At 39.5% G+C, this 23,874-nt stretch overlaps 1 protein-coding gene across 8 annotated transcripts in view; it reads left to right on the top strand.

The window, feature by feature from the left end:
* The window catches only part of ncam1b (neural cell adhesion molecule 1b), a 78,422-nt gene extending 63,822 nt beyond the window's left edge, over window positions 1-14,600 (top strand). For 3 of the 8 annotated variants that reach the window (XM_055012019.1, XM_055012018.1, XM_055012017.1), the window contains 6 exons: window positions 1,378-1,502; window positions 2,280-2,460; window positions 4,796-4,994; window positions 8,730-8,846; window positions 9,606-10,691; window positions 12,471-14,600. In XM_055012019.1, coding sequence (XP_054867994.1) covers window positions 1,378-1,502; window positions 2,280-2,460; window positions 4,796-4,994; window positions 8,730-8,846; window positions 9,606-10,691; window positions 12,471-12,585 — 1,823 coding nt within the window. In that variant the 3' untranslated portion in view covers window positions 12,586-14,600. Of the gene's footprint in view, window positions 1-1,377; window positions 1,503-2,279; window positions 2,461-3,450; window positions 4,503-4,795; window positions 4,995-8,729; window positions 8,847-9,605; window positions 10,720-12,470 lie in introns of those variants that run through there. The other 5 variants (XM_023276894.3, XM_023276895.3, XM_055012020.1 and 2 more) reach the window with 4 other exon arrangements.
* The last annotated feature ends 9,274 nt before the right edge of the window (window positions 14,601-23,874 follow it).

Below are 23,874 nucleotides of genomic sequence, written 5' to 3'. Positions count from 1 at the left end.
GTACAGCTCAGTCTTGCAAACACTAATCTTGAACTTAAAGGTGTGAACAAGCAGGAGTCTGTGTTTGTAGGTCTTGTGGACCTGTGTGAGATCAGCAACACTTCTGTATGTGGTAGAGCCAAATTGTATAATACCTTAAAAGTAATAGAAAATATTTTGAAGGTGGTCCATAATTTGGTAGAAAGCCAGCATGGTCAATACTGCCTCAGAGTTGTACTGTTGTGAGCATTCATGCAGCAGAATTTAAACTAATTGAATAAGTGCTACAGCTTCCCGGCCTTAACAAGAATCCAATACAGTGCAGTTTAATAGTTAAAATGTGAGGAGACAAAACAAGGGATGATTAGTGTGAGCTGTTAGAAAGATGACAAGCTGCGTACTTTGGCAATGTTTATCGATTTAAAGAAACTAACAGGACTGAATTAATGACCAAAGACATTTCTCAAAATTGAATTGGGAATCAAAATGACCCTGAGGGTTGAGTTAGAAAACAGACAAACTACGTTAGCTGTTAAATTTCAAGCGTTTCATTTGGAACAAAATGACAAAAGATGTAAGTTTTGTTCTAGTTTTACTGCAGAAAACTAAGGCATTCAGGCACTGATCTCTTTAATGGCCTAACTTCGGATTTCTTTAGGTTTCACAAATATATAAAGCTGGATATCGTTGTGGCATTGCTAAACAACTGCTAAGCTTCAAGTTGCAAATTAATTTTAAATTGACTGTGCTGGTCCAAGGATTGACTGTTGAGGAACTCCACAGATCAGAGGAGAACAATTAGATGTTAAGCTTTTAATATAACATTGATGTAGAAATCAGTCTTACTAGTTTAGTTTAAGTTATCTGTTTAAGACAGAACATAGCTTAGTGTTGTGTTCCACCCAGTGGTTATATTTACAGGCAAACCCATTTATTGTGCTGTGAAATGCAAATCCTACATAAACATTTCAGTTAATGAGGAATAACTCTTTACCCTGAAGCCCTGTGTGACACTGGTGGGATGTCATTCAGCATTTTTTATGCCAATTGAATGTCATTCAGCAACAGCAGCAATGCACAGCAACTCAGATGAATCAGATAAGCATGAGGCTGTGTGTCATTTTCTAATTAGTGCAACTTGAGACAAACCATCTCGAGGCGAGCAATCAAAGGAGGTCAAGGGACCCAAAAGGACAACAACAAGGAGAGCGAATATATTCAAACTTTAGACTTTCTTTTAAATTCTAATGAAGGTTTTCTTTTTTCTTTGCTCCACAATTTCTGAAAGATGGACTGACAGAAGTGACTCAGTCTCTTCCCACAAAGTAACCCACTAGTTCTCTGCATCTTTTAAACAAGTGTTTATATAACTTGTGTCTTGCTCTTTTGTGCCTGTAGGGAATCCCAATCCTCCTAAACTGGAAGGGGATCTTCAGCCTAAAGGCAACTCCCTCAAAGTCAGCTGGATCAAGCAGGACGATGGTGGCTCTCCCATCTTACATTATCTTGTTCGTTATAAACCAGTGAGTATTGTGATTGGAGCACTTAAAGAGTTGCAAGATTCCAAAACCTCTTCTCAGCTTTTAGTCTTTTATTTAAAGCATTTTAATTGTAAAAATAATATCTTTGGTGTTTCTGGGATACCGTTATGGGTATTGGTCACTATTTTATATACCAAACAATCCGTCAACAACTGGTAATTGAGAATGTAATTGGCAGATTAATCATCAATATAATTTATTAGTTGCAGCCATAATGAGGGTTTTCTGTGTTGGTCCTGAGTCATCAGGGACATGACATCGTTATCCTTTAGCTCTGAGCTGAACAAGGGGTGAAATGTCTTCAAAAACCAAAAAGCGGTGTAGTTACTTTTTATTTTAGCTCCAATTACAGTTCTAACAAAGCTTGCAAAATCTTTAGAACTTCTAAAAAAAATTGCAGTTTAATTGTGTCACGTTGAAGCCCTCTTGTTCAGAATATGTAGCTGAAATTATTAGCTACTGATTCACTGACAGAAGATAAATAGGCAACTATTTTGATAAATGTTCAATTGTGCAAAAATACCAAAAATAGTGATGATTCAAGCCTCTCAAAGCTCACACTTCACTGCTTTTCTTTGTCTTACAACATTAACTAAAAATCACTGGATTTGAAGCGAATGGAAGATGTCACTATGGCCTGGAAAAGGTCACCTTGAGTCTTCTCTTTCCAAGAAAATCAACTGTAGGTTAACTGACAATGAAAACAACTGTTAGTGGCAGCCCTGAATCTACATACTGTATGTTTTTCTGTGTCCTCAGATACAAGCGTCAGATTGGAAACCAGAGATCCGGCTGCCCAGTGGCAGTGACTACGTGTTTCTCAGTGGGCTGGAGTGGGACACAGAGTACGACATCATTGTGGTGGCAGAGAATCAGAAGGGCAAGTCCCGGCCAGCAACCATGTCCTTCAGGACGTCCTCGCAGCCAGAAGCCATCCCAGGTACCCTCCCTCAGGCCACTCACACTAAACTGGAACTAAACAGCCAGAAAACTGAGGAGACAAACTCAAAGCTGAGAAAGCGTCATGTTCTATTTTTAACACTCGAGCTCTGAAAGGTGAATGACAACTAAATGAATCTACACGAAAAATAGATTTCCTGGACGGCGGTGAGCCAAAAATGATTTTCCGGCTGAATTTTCTCACTTTAAAGTTTTGACAGCACTCGCTAAATGAGCTTGAGTTTGTGCTCACAGAACTGGGACAGGCACATTCCACAGAGGATGAAATGATTTCGTCTGAATGACTGTAGTTTCTCTCTAGCTTTGTTTACTGTTAGAATAGCAGTTAGAGTGGACAGCTTGCCTCTGTTTGGAAGGAGCCTTTCAGATGACCCCCGATAGCCGCTGATTAACATGCTCACTGAGGTTTTAACTGCAGCTGAAGCATTTTTACTAACAGTGCAAAACCCACACAGCCTGTCAGATTCCCTTTAGGTGCTAGACACGAGTCGAGTCGAGTGCTACGCTGAAACGTCGCAGCAGGCCATAATGTCTTCCCTCTCACTTTTTTTCTAATTCATTTTCCAAACTAAAGCATTCTCCACTCACCCATCACTGAGTCACCATCTAGTCAACATGGTGTAGTTTTCCCGTTTTGTGCTGTGCTTTTGCTTTGATGTTTTGCTGTATTTTTCCTCCCTCAATGCAAGAAATCGTTTTTTTTTTTCACTTTTGGTTTTCAGACCTGACACATTTTCACTTTCTCTCTTCCTCTGTTTTCCCCACCCTTCTCTTATTTTTCCTCTTTGTTTCCCTTCATTTCCCCCCCTCCTCTATTCTCTTTCCCCTATCCTCTCTCTCTCTCTCTCTCTCTCAATGTTCCTGCTCTCTTGCCTGGTCCTGGACATTGGTGTGGTGGACCACGTGAACATTTTCGTCCCGACCTGTGTGCATTTTGGTGTGGTCTGGGTTGTGCTGTCCCCACCCCCAGCCACTCAGGGCTGCTCATCTGTGACATGCACTTTGGTATCACTCATCTTGTCCTTCATCACTGTGCTCCTGCTCTCATAGTTTTCATGGGGAATTCACGTAACTGTAGAGGAGAGCTTGCCTTTTCTCTGGCCTGGCTGTCTCTCTGGACGCTTTCACTCCTTAAAACAGACTTTGTCCCTGACAGATGTGTCTCTGTTATGGGTGAGAAAAGGGTGCCGTGTTGCCTCAGAAGAGACCAGACAGACGCACTGAACCAAAGGCAGTGGAAATCCTCCGCCTCCCACAGATTCACTCTGCTCAGCATTAGCACAGCCAGTCATCAGCACTAGACAGCAGAGAGGAGCGCCAGTTTAAAGCGATGAACAATAGTAGAATTGAAATTAGATTATTTTTTAAAAACATAGCACTTAGAACAGAGTGAAGGCTGAGTGCTGGACCTCTCCGTTTACATAAACACTGTATTATATCCTTTAATGGCTCACAGAATTCTGCATATGTGCGGTAAGGGTTTGTAACATTAACGTTTACATTGTTGAGCAGAGAAACACTTAACTGAAAAACAAATGTTTGTAATGTTTATATTGGCAAATATTGACGACCTATATACAGAATTATCATCAGGAAACTTATTTTTGTGCAGATTACTAAGATGAATTTCCAGATATTTCTCATGCATGTAATGTTTATAAAATGTCATTGAGAATTACATAGTTGTTTTTTTACATTTATAATTGGAGGGTGCCTCACTCAGCGGCATTTTAGTAGCTAGCAGACCTCGTTTACCTGTTAATCACTGGTATCTACAGAGTCATGTGTGTGTAATATATGTAACAGAAGCTATTTTAGAGAGTTGTGCAATTTTCTGCTATATTCAAAATGGACTTGACACAGTGAAGTTAAATCGCATTTTTCTGTGATATCTGGAAAAGAGCTGACATTCATTTTCTGTCCACAAAATATCCTGCATGTCTCGGTAACTTGCAACACACTGTAAGCTTTGGTTTGCTTTTCTTTCTAATACCAAATAAATGGGTTGAATATATAAATATATATTTGCTTTTTTTTTTTTAAATACAGCCGGTTGCATGTAAATTACTCAGCAAGCCTCATATTTAAAATAAAGCTGTATAAATAATTCAACACAAACGCATCATCAAAAGTCATGCTGAAACAACTAGAACGTGTCAGTGCTCAAAGCAGGTGAGTCGTTTCTGTTTTAAGAAAGTACTTGTGGTTACAGCAACATAGCAGTACTTGATTTAGTTGCTTGTGGTTGTCCCTATAAATGTTTGTCCTACTGAAGTTGTTCAGAGCTCTCCCTTCTCCTGTCTCTTGTCTGGCAGATATGGGTGATGAGGCTGCGCTCTCCATGGGCATCATGCTCTGGGCAGGGATCCTTGTTGTAGTATTTGTACTCCTGCTGCTGGCTGTAGATGTCACCTGTTACTTTGTCAACAAATGTGGCCTCATCATGTGTCTCTGCGGCAAATCAGGCACAGGGACAAAAGGGCACAACTTGGAGGAGGGCAAGGCAGCCTTCGTGTGAGTATCGCAGACCTCATTTCCATACATGCTGCCTATTGCTGTCAGCTGCCAGCTCTGGCCAAGTTGAACTTACCATGCAGTTATACGTCAAAGTGTCTTACTGTTTATGTACAAGTATTAAAATCAATGCCAAAAATATTTCTAGATTAAAAATGGATTAGATGGCCAAGTGCAGTATGAAATGGTTGCCTATAACTGACAACTTTAGAGAGAATTATCACAGTTATTGAACTCTACAGTTCCCCTTCAGCTCCACAAAGTGCTTTACAGCATCTGTGATTTGGTTTTACAGCCTGCGTCTTAGCAGCACTTATTCAGTCTCAGTGCTTTTATCATTGTCCTTTTGAGAAAAGGCATCTGTCTGTGAAAAAGCTCCTACAAACTGAATGTATAAAACTTGCCAAGCACCAAACAACAGACAGATAAAATGAGCAACTAGCTGGTGAACATCATGGAGCATTTAGCAGCTAAAGAGCCATATATTTCCCTCTGGAGCTGGTGGAAACTAGGATAAGGAGGTATGACTAAACTAGGCGACAGACACTGTTCAGTCCAGAATGTGACCATGGTCCAACAGCAGGTGATTGCTAATATATTTCCAAACTTGTGTGTGCATCGTGTGCAGCTGTCCAACATTATTCCAAAAAGAGTCCAATGGCATCACAGGAAGGGCATGTTGATTGAGAGCTACACTGGTAGGACTACTTTTACAACAAAACTCCAAAAGCCCCCCCAACCATTAAGCAAATCGACCTATACCTTATAATGCAGAAAATACTATCCTAATAAAAGCCGGCTTGCCTCATAATACTGGCATGAGCAGAAGCAGTATGCGTTTTCTTGACTTGATGTTATATTTGTAGTTCGCTCCCAGATGAATAAATTGAACAAAAATTTTAAATTGTGCTTATTAAATAACACTCCAGCTTGCTTTACTTGAAACCAAAAAACATTTCTTTCCAGTGTACAGAAAAGTGTTTGGGTCCGTTGAAGATGAATAAAAATCAAATCAATCCATTTTTGTTGTCTTTGCTCAAGACGCTAGCTAGCATGAGATGCTGCAGTAACCTAAATAAAACAGTACAACTCAAGTGTGCGTTGTTTCTGGATTGGCAGCAGGCAGCAGTTTGTACCTTTTTTACTATTATTTATTCACTTTTAGTCAAAGCTCGGGTATTGTGAGAAAAGGTTGCATGCTTATAGTGTGGTGAGCTGTATTTATACATAGCATATAATTACCCCTAATTATTCTACATTAATATACCTGTCCAGCAGCACTATTGTGATGCTCGACACTTAGTAAAGGTCTTGAGCAGGCTGTGACACTTCCATGTTTGTAGCCTCTACTGCCATCTTGTGTATGCTTAGCATAGTTGGTTTGAGTTTTTTTTTTTTGTTTTTTTTTTTAATTACGCATATTGGCTGCATTACCGTATAATTATTAGTGATCAAACAGGTGGGGAGGACATATGCTGTCAAGTGATCAGATTGCACAGCTACACATACAGTTTATGGTTCTTTTTGCAAATATAATTGATTGGTGTTGCTTTATACCACCAATCGATAGGACAGCAACTACTTAGGATGGCTTAGCTGTCATTTAGTCATTCTCTGGTTTTGTGAGGGAATAAAATTAGTGCAAGAACAACATGCATAACATGGTCCAACAGCAGTTCCTATTCACACGAGCTTTGATTTCACCAGATGGACACAGATAACTCCAAATCAGCGCTAACGTTGCCAAGTGTCTGCAACTGTACTTAAGCAGGTGTTTGAAAAAAAAACTGTTGATGCAAGTTTTTGTAAGAAGAATGACAAAATACTTTTTGTAGAGTATTCAGCCTGTGAAGTTTATGGATTCGATGCTTTTCAAAACCAAGTTGTTCTAATGGATTTTTTTGTCATTTAAATTTTGCCTAAATCTTCCTTAACTCTTCTACTTCAGCCTCAATTAGTGACTTCTTAATTACCCCGAAAGCCTTTGAAAACCTGACACTGAAGTTCAGGGCTGATAGATCAAAAGATATCCAGGGAAATGTTTTTCATTTAAAAAAAAAAAACAACAAAAAGAAAACCCAGAGTGCCTCTTGAGTGAAGTAAACATGTCTTGTGACTGCATTATGGTCTGCTCAGTCGGTATCTAAGGAACAGGAATAATACATGAATCAATAAAATGGGCCATTAAATGAGATGAAGTTTTGAAAGCAGATTTCTCTTTCAGTGAAACATTAAGGATGTTGGGTTTCAGTGAAGCATTGAACAAATAATCTCATGGGCACATAAAGGCAGTTTTGAATCAGTTTGAATGGGACCACTGCATTGTATATTGATTTGAGTTACATCTCATGCTGCCAGTTTCACAAAAATACAGCCAAATAGACTTCTTCATCGGTTAATGGAGATTGACTGACTTAGTCAACAGTTTTTTTTTATTATATTTTACTAGTTTAATGGGCTTCATCTTTGAAAATTCAAATCAGTATACAATTGTAACTGTAAAGTAAAATTTAAAGAGTGTGCTAATAGAAACTGACAGTTGGAGTTGGACCATATTATAAATGTTGTTGTTGTACTGATATCCATCGTTAACAAAATGGAGCAGTGACTAAATAATAATTAAGAGGTCCATTTGGTTTGCAGCAGATCTATAGTTGCTGTCGGATTGATTGGTGCTAAAAAGCAAGTTCACTTCATAAATCATACTTGAAACTGGACCAAAAACTGTATGTGCATTTGTGCACCATAATCATTTAATAGCATAGCATCCCCACCTGTTTGTTCAGTGTGAATCAGTGCACCAAGCTTTACCCCATGGCTTGTATGGCAGCTAATAATACCATGATAATATAGCCAATATACATTATTGATAAAAATAGTACACAAAGGCTTTATTGTATGTATATATGCTAGGGGCGTCCCAATCAAGTTCTCTCTTTTACTCCTGGTATGAGTCATTTAAAATTTAGTGTCTGCCAATACATAATACACACTTCAAGTATGGTAGATTAACTGTAGTTTGTGGTTGTCCCATCTTTTACTATTTAATACTGTAGCAGCCAGAGGAGGCTGGAACATCCATCTATGTTGGCAGGCAGGAGATTAGCTAGTAAAGGACCTCTAAACTTGCAAATTGTTCACATTCTTATCCTTTTACTAAAGTTTTGAGATGAATTTATATTTGTAAAAGGTTGGAGTATGTCACCAGACTGCTGCACACTTGCATAGCAGCACTAGAGTTTGACTGTTGCAGCATTCAATAGTGTGATGTACACTGGCAGTAAAGATTCATTTAGATTTTGAATCAAAGGTGCACTTTTTTATTCTGTGATAAAACTGGCCCCCGTGTTGGCTTTGTCCTGTTAGTGTAGCTCTCATGGGGAAAATAGTGAAAATCAGTGATTTTGAAACTGCAAGCTGAGGTGTCCTTCAAAGGACACCATCCAGCTCTTTCTCAAATAGTGTTAGACAGCTGTTTAGTGTGGTGACTACGCACACACCTCCACAAACACATTGGCAGTCGCTGGTTGTAGGACTGATGTTGGCTGGCTGGAAATTCTAACATATTGCCCAATCCCCTTATTTGCAGCATTCACTCTGTATTCAGTCCCAGACATAATAACTGCCCACTGCTCTTGCATCACCTGCCCTTAGTGCTGATTGGACCAGAAACAACACCTGTCATATCAGATAGTCTCTTGTTATTCTACAATGATTGTTGTCTCTGTCGTACAGGAAAGATGAATCCAAAGAGCCGATAGTGGAAGTCAGAACAGAGGACGAGTGCACAGCCAATCATAATGCAGCAGGACCAATAGAACCCAGTGAAACTACACCTCTCACAGAGCCAGAGTGAGTAAAAGCTGACAAACAGCACACAGCCTTTTTACCGCTCAAGTCTTTTAGCTGTCGTACACTGCACTCCACTTCAAAGAATAATCATGTTATTCAACAGGACAAAATTTGACCCTTGAAATTTTTTAAAAAGTCGAGGTCATTCTTGAGTGGAGTCCACTGGACTGTGTTGCTTTTCTGTTTTTATTCCCTTACAGAGGGATTACTGTACTTTGTGTTTTTTCTCCAGCTTTTGGAAATTTTCTGTCTCATTACATGAAGGTTGAAGCAATACCAGTCAAAGACACAGAAAGGCTTTTGTCCTCTCAAGTGTGGTCAACTCATGAAGCCATTTGACAACCTCAGCAAGCCATCTCATATCAGCAGTCTGGAAAAATTAGATGATGCAGTATGAGATTGTCACTGGTACTGTTTAACCCTTTTAGGTGGTTCTGCGTGGTGCTGTAGTTTTACACAGGAAGGCTGGTGCCTTTTTTAAGTACATTAGTTTTCCTAGTCAGTGTACTCCATGTTGGTGTGTGTATGGGATGTATCCTTGAATGTTCACTCACAGCATGACGCCCTCTTTTTCTTCTTTGTTTTTTTTTTTTCTCACTAGGCTTAATAGTTGCTATTTTTTAGTTGCTTTGTCTATGTTTGTGTGAATTTCTAAAGCCAACTAATCCCTCTGCATGCTCTCCTCCGAGCCACCCTTCCTCTGTCACAGTCACCCTGGTGTCTAGTCTGTGTGTCTCTGTTCTCTCCCTGCTCTCTCAGGCTGGCGGCTTACACTGCTGCTCTGGCACTGGACACCCTCTCCTCCGTAGCCACCAACTCTGACACAGCCACTGCAACAATTGATCCCGCTCAGGACAGCCCCTCTAGCGAGACCACTACCCTCACTTGTAGCCTGTCTACCCCGGCCAACGAACCCTCACCCTCCCCTCTTGCGGCTCCGGCCCCGACCCCAGAATCGAACACGGCCCCGCCGACTCCCGTCGTTTCCACGTCTGCCGTCGAAGCGAAAACAGCGCCGTTAATAGAGCAAAGAGGAGCTAACCCTCCAGAAGAACCAGCGAAAGTAACCACTCCTCCTCGTACGCCTGATCAGATTAATCCTCAAAAACCTGGGGCACCAATCCCACCAAAGCGTAGACACTCCCCTAAACTGGCAGCCTTGAATGCTAAAAGTAGCCCGCCTGTTTCCCCTCTCGCCTCATCTTCGCCATCATCCTCTCCCGCTTTTAACACCAAGAAACCCGCTCCAAGCACACCGGTCACCAAGCTTTCCACACAGCCAAACGCTGTAGCCTTAAACACAGAGATACCAGCACAAACTGCCTCCACTCGAGCAACTACTGCCCCTCCACAACCAGACCCACATTGTAAACCTACTGCCCCAGATTCCAGTGGGTGTAGCCTTACAGACAAACCTGATGACCAAACCGTTGACAATAACATACCTACGGCCAAAGCTGTTGCAGCTCCTCCAGTGATCCACAGTGCTCTTGAAGACCTGGACACCCAGAAACCTGCTTCTCTAGTCGCAGGCGTTTCCTCCCCTTTACCTGTTACTCCAATTTCTTCCACTCACCTCCCCGCCAGTCTCAAGGCACCAATCTCCGATGATTTCCTCACATTGCCGTCAGATACGTATGACTTACTAACCCCTGACGCGCGGTTCAAAAACGTGGATTTAGACTTAGAGCTGACAAACGGAACCGAAAGATCCTCCCTGCCCCCCGCAGACCTCATTAGCTTAGACAGCCCCCTCTCTCTGCCCAATGGAGACGGAGCAGACCTCCCCCCCCCAGGCGAGGCATCAGAGACTCTGGCCAAGACTGCTCCTCCTGTCAACGATGAGTACGGCTCCCTCTAGAGGTTTATCTGTGTGCGTGTGTGTGTGTGTTTGTGCGTGAGTGTGTGTGTGTATGTGTGGTTGTGTAACTTGTATGCCCATTCATTCACCACCGCATCTTGCCATTGACCACACAATATGAAATATTGTAATGGTAAATTGTGGTAATGACATTGGGATTATTAGTAGTACACTGTTGTGGATAGGAGTGAAATTGTGTTGTGGTTTTTTTTGTTTATGTGTGACAGTTCTCCATTGTGGGGTCTCTCTACTTTTGCAACATTCACCACAAACATAGTTGAGCCCCTTTTCAGACATGTAGCTCATTACACAAGTGTGATTTCACTGCTGATTTTAGGTTTTAATAAATGCCTGAATACGTAAAAATCGCAAAGATAGTCTTACTAGCTTGGGCCTTGTACGATTTTTGTATGACGTTCTGACTGGACTGAATGTGCATCGGATTACAAACACAAAACAAATGTGTCACTTTATTATCACCTCTTAATAATCACTAAGAAACCCTGCAGATATGATTCTTCTCATTTTAAATCAGTTAATTATAACTAATTGGTTGATGTCATTCGTATTTCTTCGTTTTACTATATAGTAAACTGAATATTTGAAGTATTTAGAGGAAACAAGCAATTTTATGTGCTCACCTCAGGTATTAGGGAACTGTGTTGACAGTTTAAAAGCTGATTAATCAAGAAAATAATCACAGATTACTGGATAATAATGATTAGTTGCAGCCTTTAAACAGTCTCAAAAAAATCTTAAAAACAATAATAATCAGATTTGCAGTCTCCTTTCCTATATTTCAAATTTCATTCATGCCATCTTTATAGATGAAATTACAGATAAATAGAGACATTTTAATCCGGTGAACAAACAGAAAAGGGGGGCCTCAAGTAAATGTCTTGTCATTTTATGTTTGTGGGATGTCAGACATTTTAAAATGAGCAGCAGAATTCTCAAAAGATGAAATAACAAGAAAATCTATTACGTGACTCTCCCTAGTGTTAAAAACGGTCATTAATTAAAGCAAATCATGTTGTAAAATTAATCAAGCATGGTACCTTTTAGGAGAACACAAAACATTTTCTTCTTCCATCTCTGGTGCCACAACTCCCTCTTGTGCAGAGGCCGAGTAGCATTGTGGGTCGTTCCTTAACAGTCCTGTCATGTCTGAGTACAGCTGCAACAAGCTGCCGTTTCAAAACAATCACTTTAATAGTGACGTTACATATTCCATGTCTGAAATGGGTGGTTTGTCTCAGGGCGTAGCTATAATCCTCTGAGTGTTGCCGAAATCCTCACCAACTCTGCAGCTCCTCTAAAGGGAACAGAGGCTGGACTATGGTGTTTTCCTGCAGAAGAGACGAGCTGCAGGCAGCGTCTAGAGACTGTGCTTTAAGACGAACATGGATATCAAACGGCTCATCAACTGCTCTGTCATAGTCTCTTTGAAGTAGAAGTAAACTGATTAATAGATTTTATTTGCTTAACATTTGCTGTTTTAGCTCAGGAATGCTAGAAGATGCAGCTATATGGGTATGTCATTATCTGTTTGTTAATTTTATCTGACTGTCGTCAAGGTGGTGAAGAAATATGTAAGAAGATCTCTAAATCCACAGTGTCTTCTTACATATTGGGTGAAGATGTCATTGGGAATAAATGGTTAAAACTGTGTTCAAATGAAGTGTTTGTTTGCTGAGAATGTTTTTGTTCTCTTGCTCAGAGATGTCCAGATTTCTAATTTTGAACTTTTCTTTCCATTGCAGGAAGATTTTTTCTGATGAGAAAGGCAAACTGGAGGAGGCAGACTTACCAAACACCCTGATCACTGCAGAACACAACAGTGTCATACAGACAAATACCACCGAGAGCAAAGCATGATGGGCCGGGGAAAGCCCAGCCCAAATCCAAAACATTTTGCAGCAGCAAAGAGCGAAAGAAACACTGCAGGAGTTTTGATTTCCAGTGCCCTTAACTACATATTTAAAAAAAAAAAAAACAAAAAAAAACACACACTTGTGGCGATTGGTTAGAGTGCACTTTGACTGTGCTTTCATTTCTGGTTTTATTCATGAAATGTTTACTACACCCAAGGGATTTATCTTTAGGTCATAAGAGATTTATTTTATTTTTTTATTCTTATTTTATTTGACCTGTCAGGATGATTAAGAACAATCTCTAATTATAATGATCGCTTGGTAAATATATTAAATTAGACTCTACTTTCTATTGTGCTTATAGTTTTAATTGCAGTTGTGCAAAAGTATTGGATTATTATGAGAAATGTAAATGTTAAAAAAAAATAACTATATATAGAAATTATTTTTCTTATTTTCATGTTCTACTGTTCAAATGTAAAACTGTTTGCATTTTTTTTTAGTTTGACCTTTTTTTGTGGGCTAGTCTCATTAAATAGCTTGTTCTGCATGTCTGACCTGCAAGTGGTTGTAACATTTTGTTTACAAGGTTTATTGTTTCAGTTTGTCTGTTACAGGGATTTTCCATCTCACAGATATGCTGGCAATGATTAAACATAGGCCCGAGTTCAATGTTTGGATTATAACCATATTTGTTATGGTTATAAAAATACAGGATTAACCCACAGCCAGCTGCAGGGGGAACGAGACTGTCAGAAAATCCCACAACAAACCGACAGTGTGCAGGATCGGATCAGATTTGGACCATTTTAGGATCAAATTTATTCAGTCTGTCGCTGCCTTACCATAGTGCTGGTTAAAAATATTCATTAATAAAATGTGTTTGACTAAAAACAGACAACTCATTGAACACAAATGTTTATAAAACAACAAAAATTGGCAGCAGAACTGCTGATTCTCCGCCAAGGGTTGAAGAACTGTGGAATTAAGCGAATGTCTTATGATCTCGAGCTAAAAATGTGCTTTTTTGTGGGGGGGCAGCAACTATGATAGCTACAGTTTCTTCCTCACATTTACACATATCAAAGAGTCTGGCTTTATAGTTTGAGATGTGCAAAAAATATAAATAAATGAAAAACTCAAAAAAGCATTTTTGTACTATTTAAAAACTACAAAGATTTGTTTTCCATTCCTGCCTGCAAGCTTGTGCACTGTGCCTGTGTGTCAGTAGATTGTCTTGTCATCAGTTTCTATGATAATCTGCATAGCTTTGTCGTGAGAGATTTTAGCCTATCCTTTTTATTTGATGTATTATTAGAAGAAAAGTATGATAAATGGACTAATGTGGTCATTATAACACGTGTAGTGTATAAAACTGTCCGTCTCTGGTCACAGCACTATATATTGCCAGCTATAGTGAAGGGAGGTGTTTTGAGCCTTGGCATGAATTCAGTCAGTACTTCATAACGTATAACTACAAGGCAGATAGACGTGCCCATGTTTGTATGGGGCAACTAGTTGTCATATTGATTTAATGAGTGTTACCTTTGGGGCTTGTTCTGGCATAATTACACAATGCTTTTATTTCTCTCCCCCAGTTGTTATTCAAGTGTTCTGTAATGTGGTCTTTGAATTTATTTTTCTTCTTCTTTTTTTAAAGTTTTTGTCTTTTTGTACAAAAATCACTCACCAAGAGCGACTGCTTGACAAGTTCAGGATCCCATTGGCAGGAAGCAGGGTGGTCCAACCTGAAAACACAAGATCAAACTTAAAAAAAAAAAAAAAAAAAAAGCGTTTGATAAAAGATCCAGAGAACCGAACACAGATTCGAAGTCTATGAACAGGAACAAACAAGACAAGCTTTACTCTCCTTGTACTCCATGGCTGTTACCAGACCACCTTGCTCCCTCGTCTCTGGACGTTCCTTTTGGTTTTATTGGGTCAAACTCAGAAAACATCTGTTGTGTACAGTCTGAGTGCTAACCCATTTACAAAATAAAAAATGGTTTCCGAATCTAATTTTGTCCTGGCCCATTTTGTCATTAATTTCCTTTCCCTTTTCTTGTAACTGCATGCTGTTAGATTCAGAAGCTTGCAGTGATACATTTTGGACAGCAGATGGCAGGAAAGAGCTATTTTTGGATTCCTTTTTTGTTATCGCCATGTCATGGACACACAGGACTATTTACTGAAAGGTTACAGTGCAAACAGGTTATGTAGAGGCTGGAAATTCCTCGGGCTGAGTGTTCAGATAGATGGGGAGCAAATAAACACGTGTTGCATAACGCATGTTTGTCCTAGAGTAAACTTAATACTTCCAGGATAGGATGTCAAAAAACTATGTACCAGTGAGGTCTAGATATTTTCAGCTGTGGCAGTACCTCTGATGACTGTATGGACGTGAACCACACAAACTGGTGCTGTGTCAACAACCACAGTGACCCAGCATGGCATCTAGTTTCAGGCCCCACGCTGGACCGGCTGCTGCCCTCTCACCTAATGTCATTTAGCTCCTCAGCTCTCTACGTGAATGTGTGAATCAATCAAGATTTCTGCTTATTTCTGGGCAACAAACTGCTCCTCACCCGGCAGGCTGTCAGTAGTTCAGATGCCCTGTAGATGTCTGAGACTGCAGCCCCTGCTGGATCATTCAGAGATGTGACGTCCCCCACTGATGATTTGCAGCCAGTAAAGTCAGCAGCAGGCAGCCGCGATGAAGCAGGAGGTTAGCAGCTTGGCCTTCAAAGTAAAACAGACAAATAAAGATGAGAAATACACAGAGAAAGAGGAGTATAGTGCTTCATCAAAATGGACAAAAACATTTAATAATAACTATCCAATGCTTTGACAGGCACTGAAGTGATTATATTTTATTTTTGTATTTTGGAAGAAGTATCCAGGTCTTTCATTTTAACCTCCTTCTCCAGTCACTGATTAAAGCTAAAACTCATCTTTGTGTCCGAGTTGACAGTTGGGGTCATGTTGCTTCAAACTCTGAGAAAATCCCATTCTATAACACCACAGTATACACTGCAAAATGTGGTGAAGATTGCTTTTTTCTTTTTTTTTTTTTTTTTTACAAAATCTACACAACAAGCTGTTGACAATGATCATTTTGTTCCAGTTTTATCATAGTGGTTAAATAATTACAGCATCTTCTTAAAAGACATGCATGACAACAGTAAATAATTCAATAAATTTGATTCAAATATGTACTGAAACTGTAAACATTTCAAAAATCACGCCACCTGATCTCCACTGTTTTTACAACGATTCTTGGTCAGTTTGCTGTGATGATACTGTGTGTTTATTCTCGAGTCCAAACTGGGATTAATTAAAGTCGGGTTTTGAAACTGAGCTCAAATACAATGCAAGTTGCACCATCTAGAGAAAAACCATCTTTATAAAAATCACCTGTTTCATATTTCAATCTGACTGAAGTAAAGGTATGGAAAGAGTTAGCAGCAGAGTGTAGGAAGGAAGTGTGTCACTAGCCCAAAACATTTTTATTTTTTTTTAGCCACCATTATTTTGTGCAGAATCTGCATTCTGAGTCGACACAGAGTCCAAATTAAATTATCACTCAACAAAGCCATTTTGGTGGCTAAATAAGAGGGATACGGCAAGAGAGGCATTAACAATCGGCTTGACATCAACAAAACAGTATCCATTATAACGTTAAGAAGAAAACGCTGTATAGTTCCACCAATAACCACAAAGCAAGAGGCAGAAATCAGTGGTCACAGAAGTCTAATAATTATCCCCAAGAAGCATGTCCTCCTTTTATGCACCCTGTCAGTGGATATGTCTGTTAATTCCTATTTTGTTTTCAATTTATTCCCATTTGTTTAGGAAATACAATTATAAACTTGGTAGAACCAATGAAGCAAAAGTGGAAACAGTGTCAAAACTTTCAGTCCATCTGCTGGTTCTGCAAACCATTACTACTGCTAATACAGTCAGGTCCATAAATATTTGGACATTGACATAATTTGCAGCATTTCGACTCTGTAAACCACCACAATGGATATGAAATGAAACAATCCAGATGTGCTTTAAGTGCAGACTTCCAGCTTTAATTTGAGCGTATTTACATGCGAATCAGGTGAACAGTGCAGGAATTACAACACATTTTAGATGTGCCCTCCACCTTTGTAAGGGACCAAAAGTAATTGGACAATTGGCTGCTCAGCTGTTCCATGGCCAGGTGTGTGTTACCTCATTATTTCATTTGCACATTTGAACAGATAAAAAGTAAAGAATTCAATTCAAATGTTGTATTTGCGTTTAGAATCTGGTGAGGTCAACTCTCAATATGAAGTCCAAAGAGAATCAGAATCAGAATCAAAGAGCTGTCACTATCAGTGAAGCAAGCCATCAATAGGCTGAAAAATCAAAACATGCCCATCAGAGAAATAGCAAAAACATGACGTATGGCCAAATCAACTGTTTGTTACATTCTGTAAAAGAAACAATGCACTGATCAGCTCATAAATGCCAAAAGACCCAGAAGACCACAGAAAACAAGTGTGGACGACAGAAGAATCCTTTCCCTGATCCCTGTGCCCAACTATTGTGAAGGGTTTTTCTTACCCTTCACAATAGTTGGTCACATCAAGAACACACTCTCTCTCTCTGCGGTCTTCACCTGATTTGGATGTAAATACCCTCGAACTAAAGCTGGAAGTCTGCACTTAAAGCACATCTTGATTGTTTCATTTCAAATCCACTGTGGTGGTGTACAGAGCTGAAATGCTGAAAATGGTGTCAATGTCCAAATATTTATGGACCTGACTATATCTACAGCAAAGCCTCTTTCTTGACCTTAAAACTGATGTAACAGAGACAAACATCACGTGGAGTGTCAGAAAAGGGGGAGAATGTGTTGTTACACATTACAGAGCAACCAATGAATGTATCACAGACAGTTAAATTACATGTTACAGTGAATGCAGTTTCCAGAAAGAGATTTTTCCATAATGAAAACTGCAGAGTTCAAAGCCTCTGTTTGTGTCATTAGTTAACTGAGGCAGGCACGCACGCACACACGCACACACGCACACGCACACACACACACACACACACACACACACACACACACACACACACACACACACACACACACACACACACACACACACACACACACACACACACACACACACACACACACACACACACAGCTCTGCAACATTACAAATTAACTTCCATTGCTTTCTAAGTTAGCTTTTAACATATAGTTTGTATTCTTGGACACATCCTCAGTGCTGTTTCTTGGAATCATTGGGTGTGTAGCGTCACGCACCCAAAGGTTATCTGTTACATAACATATTGTACATAACTTGTCAAAATACAGCCACTAATGTGACTCCAGCAGGTCTGAAACTTGTTAGATTATTGTCTCACTAATGTAATTCAGATTTCACTGAATGTAATTTGGGATTTTGCAGAAACATTAGTACCTACTGATGTAGTGTTTGTTGCCCAGAGCTGGTCGAGTGTCACATTATTTCCTCAGTAACATCTGATACAGTACATCTGATCCAACGTGGTCTCATTAATGCCTGACTGAGAATTAACCCTTTCCTTCCTAAAAATGTCCTCCATCTACAAGCCCCTTCTTCCACTTGCTGCAGCTCGAGCACACCAGCTCACCTAAGACGCCACTCGAACACAGTATATCTACACTTATGCAATGCAAAGTTGGAATATAGCTGTAATGTATCGATATATGTGTAAACCAGAAACTGACTGAAGAAGAACAGTGATACAGAAAGCCCCACACTGCAAGATAACAGGATTGATTCCTTAAACTTGCTATGTATTAAATCCTAAAAGTCTGAATCTGTGCACATAAGGTTAAAAAAAAGAAAAAAGAATTGACACAAGACACAACTGTTTCTTCCTTCTTGCTGCTCTTGCTGTATACAACCAAAGTTTATGATCAATTATGATTAATTAACTTATTTTAGCACACAATTAATATTTATTCAAGCACTTCCGCACATTTACACTACCGGTCAAAAGTTTTAGAACGCCCCAGTTGTCCCAGTTTTTCATTGAAATTCAAGTAGTTCAAGTCCAGTGAATAGCTTGAAATGGTACAAAGGTAAGTCTTGAACTGCCAGAGATTTTTAAAAACAGGTAAGTTACCCAAAACTGAAAAAAAGTACTTTTCAGGATTACACAAATATCCTTTTTTCAGGGAACAAGAAATGGGTTAACAACTTAAAGCTGTTCAGCAGCAGTGAAGGTCGAACAAGCTGTGAAAGTTGGTGCTACCAAATCCCACAGGTGTCCCAACTTTTCTAGATTACCTACAACCCCTTCTGTCTGCATGAAAGTAGTGCTGGAACACGCCATGGCATCATACCATCGAGCGCATTATTAGAACAGTATTGTACTGCAGAAAGTAGTGTGTTGCTATAAAAATGGAAAGGAAAAGGCAATTAACAATAGAAGAGAAACAGGCCATCATAAAACTTAAAAATGTACATCTTTCCTACAGAGAAAAGTCAAAGTGTCACAGAGTACAGTCTTCTTCACCATCAAAAGGCTCAGAAACTGGGGGAAACTCTGACAGGAAGAGGTCTGGAAGACCCAAAGCCACAACAGAATCAGAAGACAAGTTTCTGAGAGTCAACAGCTTGGTGATAGGAGCTCACGGGACAACAGCTTCAATCAGCTTCATAGTAGTCGTAGTAAGAAGTCTCAGTTTAACTGTAAAGAGAAGACTTCGAGTTGTAGCAAGAAAGTCATTGCTAAGACGTCAGAATAAGAAAAAGATGCTTGCCAATGGACTACTGAAGACTGGAAGAAGGTATTATGGACTGATGAATCAAAATTTGAAATCTTTGGTTCACCATCAGGATTTTTGTAGCCGTCCAGTAGGAGAAAGGATGGTTCCTCAGTGGGTTGCATTAACTGTCCAACACGGAGGAGGAGGCATGATGGTCTGGGGCTGTTCTGCTGGATCCAGGGTTAGTTCTTGTACAGAGTGAGAGGAACCCTGAACCCAAACGGCTACCACAGCATTCTGCAGCTCCATGCAGAACTCTCTGGTATGTTCCTAGCTGGTCAGGGGTTCATCCTACAGCAGATAATGACCCAAAACATCAATCCAAGCTCAACCAGAACTACCTCAGGAGAAGACCAAGATGGTAAGCTTGAAAACATGGAGTGGACAGCACAGCCTCCAAAAAAAATGGAAAAATTGGGGTGTTCTAAAACTTTAGACTGGTAGTGTGCATCTTTACCCTACTTAGTAGATTAAGTTATGCAACAAGTATTAAGCTGCATGAAATTTAGACCTAAAAACAGAGTAGCTCTAAATGCCCTTAGATATATTTCACCACTTCAGGCCACAGTTTAAAGGCTTAGACATTGTTGGTATTTAACGCACTGTTTCCCACAAATTTTTGAATGGTTAACGAGATGAAAGTTAAACTTCTTAAGGCATTGGATGGATTCCTGTTCTCAGTATTTCTCCTTTTTTCTCAGTATTTCTGGGATACTTTCACCTTAAATGGAGATTAAAAAGCCTGGAGTAAACAATGACAGCAAAGGATGACATGCATCAGAAGTCCTGAGTCAGATTCAAACCAGGGACTCTTATGGTCACATGCATCTGAAAGCACTAAAGCACCAGGATGCCACGGCCTTAGAATGTGTAAATTCTTATCTTCAGGCTTGTTTACATGCAGCACTCATCTGTTTAAATGTCAGAAATGAAAACAGCTGCAGTGGGGGGAACAGGTTCAGTTGTAACATTAGATTTCCTCCAGTCAAACACAGGTTTGTCACTCTTTACTCCCCTTCCCCCAACCTGTAAACCAAGGCTGGCAAACAAGAATCATTTCCACAAGAAAAGCATGTTCTCTATGTTTGTACTAAACATTTTCATTGGCAGTTTAACAGCAATTTAAGTGCATAAGTCTGACTTTTAAAACAGACTTGCATCTAATTTGTCTTTTATCAGCCAAGGCTAATTTTATCTCCAAATTAATATAAGCATGCAACATATTTAGGATAAAGACTTGAAAAGAAACAAAACTCTAACAAGTTACTTTAATTCTATGTATAAAACATATTGAGGTATTTATGAACATGAAGAATATCACTTTAAAAATGTGCATCAAATTTGTGGCGATATGTAGCAGTGCTTGCTATAAAATGAGTATTTATGAATTTGTAAATAAAATCACATTTAAGCATTATTCTACAAACTCTCTTTGCAGCAGCCTCATTTTCATTTAATGGTTTTTCTTTATTTTCATGACCATTTACATTGTAGATTCTCACTGAAGGCATCAAAACTATAAATGAACACATCTGGAATTATGTAGTAAACAAAAAAGTGTGAAGTCAAACACGTTTTATGTTTTAGATTCTTCAAAGTAGCCACCCTTTGCTTTGATTACTGCTTTGCACACTCTTGGCATTCTCTCCATGAGATTCATGAGGTAGAACCTGAAATGGTTTTCACTTCACATGTGTGCCTTGTCAGGGTTAATTTCTTGCCTTCTTAATGGGGTTGGGACCATCAGTTGTGTTGTGCAGAAGTCAGGTTGGTAAACAGCTGACAGCCCTTTTTGACAACTATTAGAATCCATATTATGGCAAGAACCAATCAGCTAAGAGAAACAACACTCCTTTATTACTTTAAGAACTGAAGGTCAGTCAGTCTGGAAAATTTTTAAAAACTTGTATGTATCCCAAAGTGCAGTCACAAAGACCATCAAGTGCTACGACGAAACTGGCTCACGAGGACCGAGCCTGGAAAGGAAGACCAAGAGTCTCCTCTGCTGCTGAGGAGAAGTTCATCTGAGTCTCCAGCCTCAGAAATCACAAATTAACAGCACCTCAGATTAGAGCCCAGATAAATGCCACCCAGAGTTCTAGTAGCAGACACATCTCTACATCACCTGTTCAGGAGACTGACCAATCAGACCTTTATGGTCAAATAGTTGCTCAGAAACCACTACTAAGGAAAAGCAACCAGCAGAAGAGATTAGTTTGGGCCAAAAAACACCAGGAATGGACATTAGACCAGTGGAGATCTGGGCTTTGGTCTGATGGGTCCAACTGTGAGATCTTTGGTTCCACCGCTGTGTCTTTGTGAGACCAGAAAAGATGAATGGATGGTCTCTACATGCATGGTTCCCACCATGAAGCATGGAGGAGGAGGTGTGATGGTGTGGGGGTGCTTTGTTGATGACACTGTTGGGATTTATTCCAAACTGAAGGAACCCTGAACCAGCATGGCTACCACAGCATCCAGCAGCAACATGACATCACATCCGGTTTGGTTTAGTTGGACCATCATTTATTCTCCAACAGGACAATGATCCCAAACACACTTCCAGGCTGTGGAAGGACTATCTGACCAAGAAGGAGATGATGGAGATGACCTGGCCTCCACAGTCACCTGACCTGAACCCAATCCAGATGTTTGGGATGAGATGGACCACAGAGTGAAGGCAAAAGGGGCAAGAAGTTTTCAGCATCTCTGGAAGGGTGGTTATTTTGAAGAATCTAAAATATAAAACATGTTTTGACTTATTTCACACTTCTTTATTTACTACATAATTCCAGATGTGTTCATTCATAAATTTGATGCCTTCAGTGAGAATCTACAATGGAAATAGCCCCGAAAATAAAGAAAAACTATTAAATGAGAAGGTATTTCCAAACTTTTGACTGGTAGTGTACATTAAAGTCTGTCTTCGTTTTATTTCATAGTTTTAACCTTCTTTTCAGACACAGAATATGCAACATTTCTGGCTTCATCCATCTGTTACAGTGACGACATCCCTCATTCAGACATTGGTCACTTTTCCATTAATATTGCTTGAGGCTTAATTCAAATGATTCCATCAAAGTGATAGAGGGAACCACAATAAGCATGTGATACTTTATATGCACGCAAGTTTGGACAGTACATTAAGTGATGCATATTACATAATATGCAAATAAACAAGACAACAACTGCTATGTAACAAATGATTTAACTGTAGTTCACAAACTGTAACTCTGTGTGACAGCTCGTTTGTCTGACGTAAAGAAAAGTGAATAGTGTAACTTGCTGTTACATCCTAAATTCTAAATAAATAATGCAGTTCATGCTGTCTTTCCATGTGCATAAATGTGCACAACTCTCCTGGTTTGGAGACGCTCCTGTGGATCCTGTTGCTGTTTGATGCTGCAGGTATTTAATTAACTCTGAGGAAAGACTCCTAAAAACAGCTGGAAGCAACAAACCAAACTTCAGCTCTGCTAAACCCTGATTACATTCATTATTTGTGAGTCTCATTAACCTGGTCTATTGCAGTCTCCGTCTTTGTTGCAGTAAAGTTATATTTTTATGGATATTTCATTTAGAAATACATGCGCTATTGTCAAGCAAAATTAATGAGAAATGTGTTTTGGAATTTTGAAGCAAACTGTGTCTTGGGTGCTCTCTGTGATGTTTTTTGGACCATTAAAATGTGGATAAAGCCTTCCCCAAACTGCTTCACACAACTCAAAGCATGTCACTTCTTTGTGCCTATCTGTTAATGCAACTTCATGCAGTTCAGGTTTGTGCCACAGAGATATGAAAAATGTTACCAGGTCTTCCACAAACTACTGCTATTACATCAATTAATCTTCCCACTACATTACCATTGATCAATCTAAACCATTAATCCTACTTCAAAAAAGAAAATTGATCGGTTCATTGTAGCTTATCATGACATTGTGTTAATGAAAGCGGTGCAGAGCAGCAGACTGGAAGTGACTGCTGGTTAGTATGTAATCTCAACGAGCCCCGTTTCCAGCTCTGTTTCATATTTGTTCAGCTGTCTGAAAGCAGAAACTGAAAAATACGTAAACAAGGACAGTTTAATTTGGAATTTGGCTGTACTAAAATACAGAGTATGAGCACAGAGAGCAGGAGAGAAGCAAACAGGTGTAAAGCGCATCTGTGGTATATAATAATATCTTTTTAGAACACCTTTAAAAATGTAAAAAGATATACCCAAGCAATATTACAATAGAAAGCCAGTCAGGCCAAACAGAAAGAAAAAGAGATGGTAGAAACAAAAAGTAGAGAAATAGAGTTGAATGCGGCAAAAAAAACAAAAATACAATAAGCCAAACACAGAATGTCAGTATAAATACATTAATAGGACAAACACCAATTGCTGCAAATAAAATACTAAAAGTGCCAAATAAGCAGATACAAGGGATAAGAGCAAAAGAAAAAGGACTTATAGAATAAAAGAAAATGGAGAGTTAGACTGTAAAAACAAGG

Source organism: Amphiprion ocellaris, chromosome 7, assembly GCF_022539595.1.
Source record: "Amphiprion ocellaris isolate individual 3 ecotype Okinawa chromosome 7, ASM2253959v1, whole genome shotgun sequence".
Lineage (NCBI taxonomy): Eukaryota > Metazoa > Chordata > Actinopteri > Pomacentridae > Amphiprion > Amphiprion ocellaris.
This window is presented reverse-complemented; position numbering and strand designations above follow the sequence as displayed.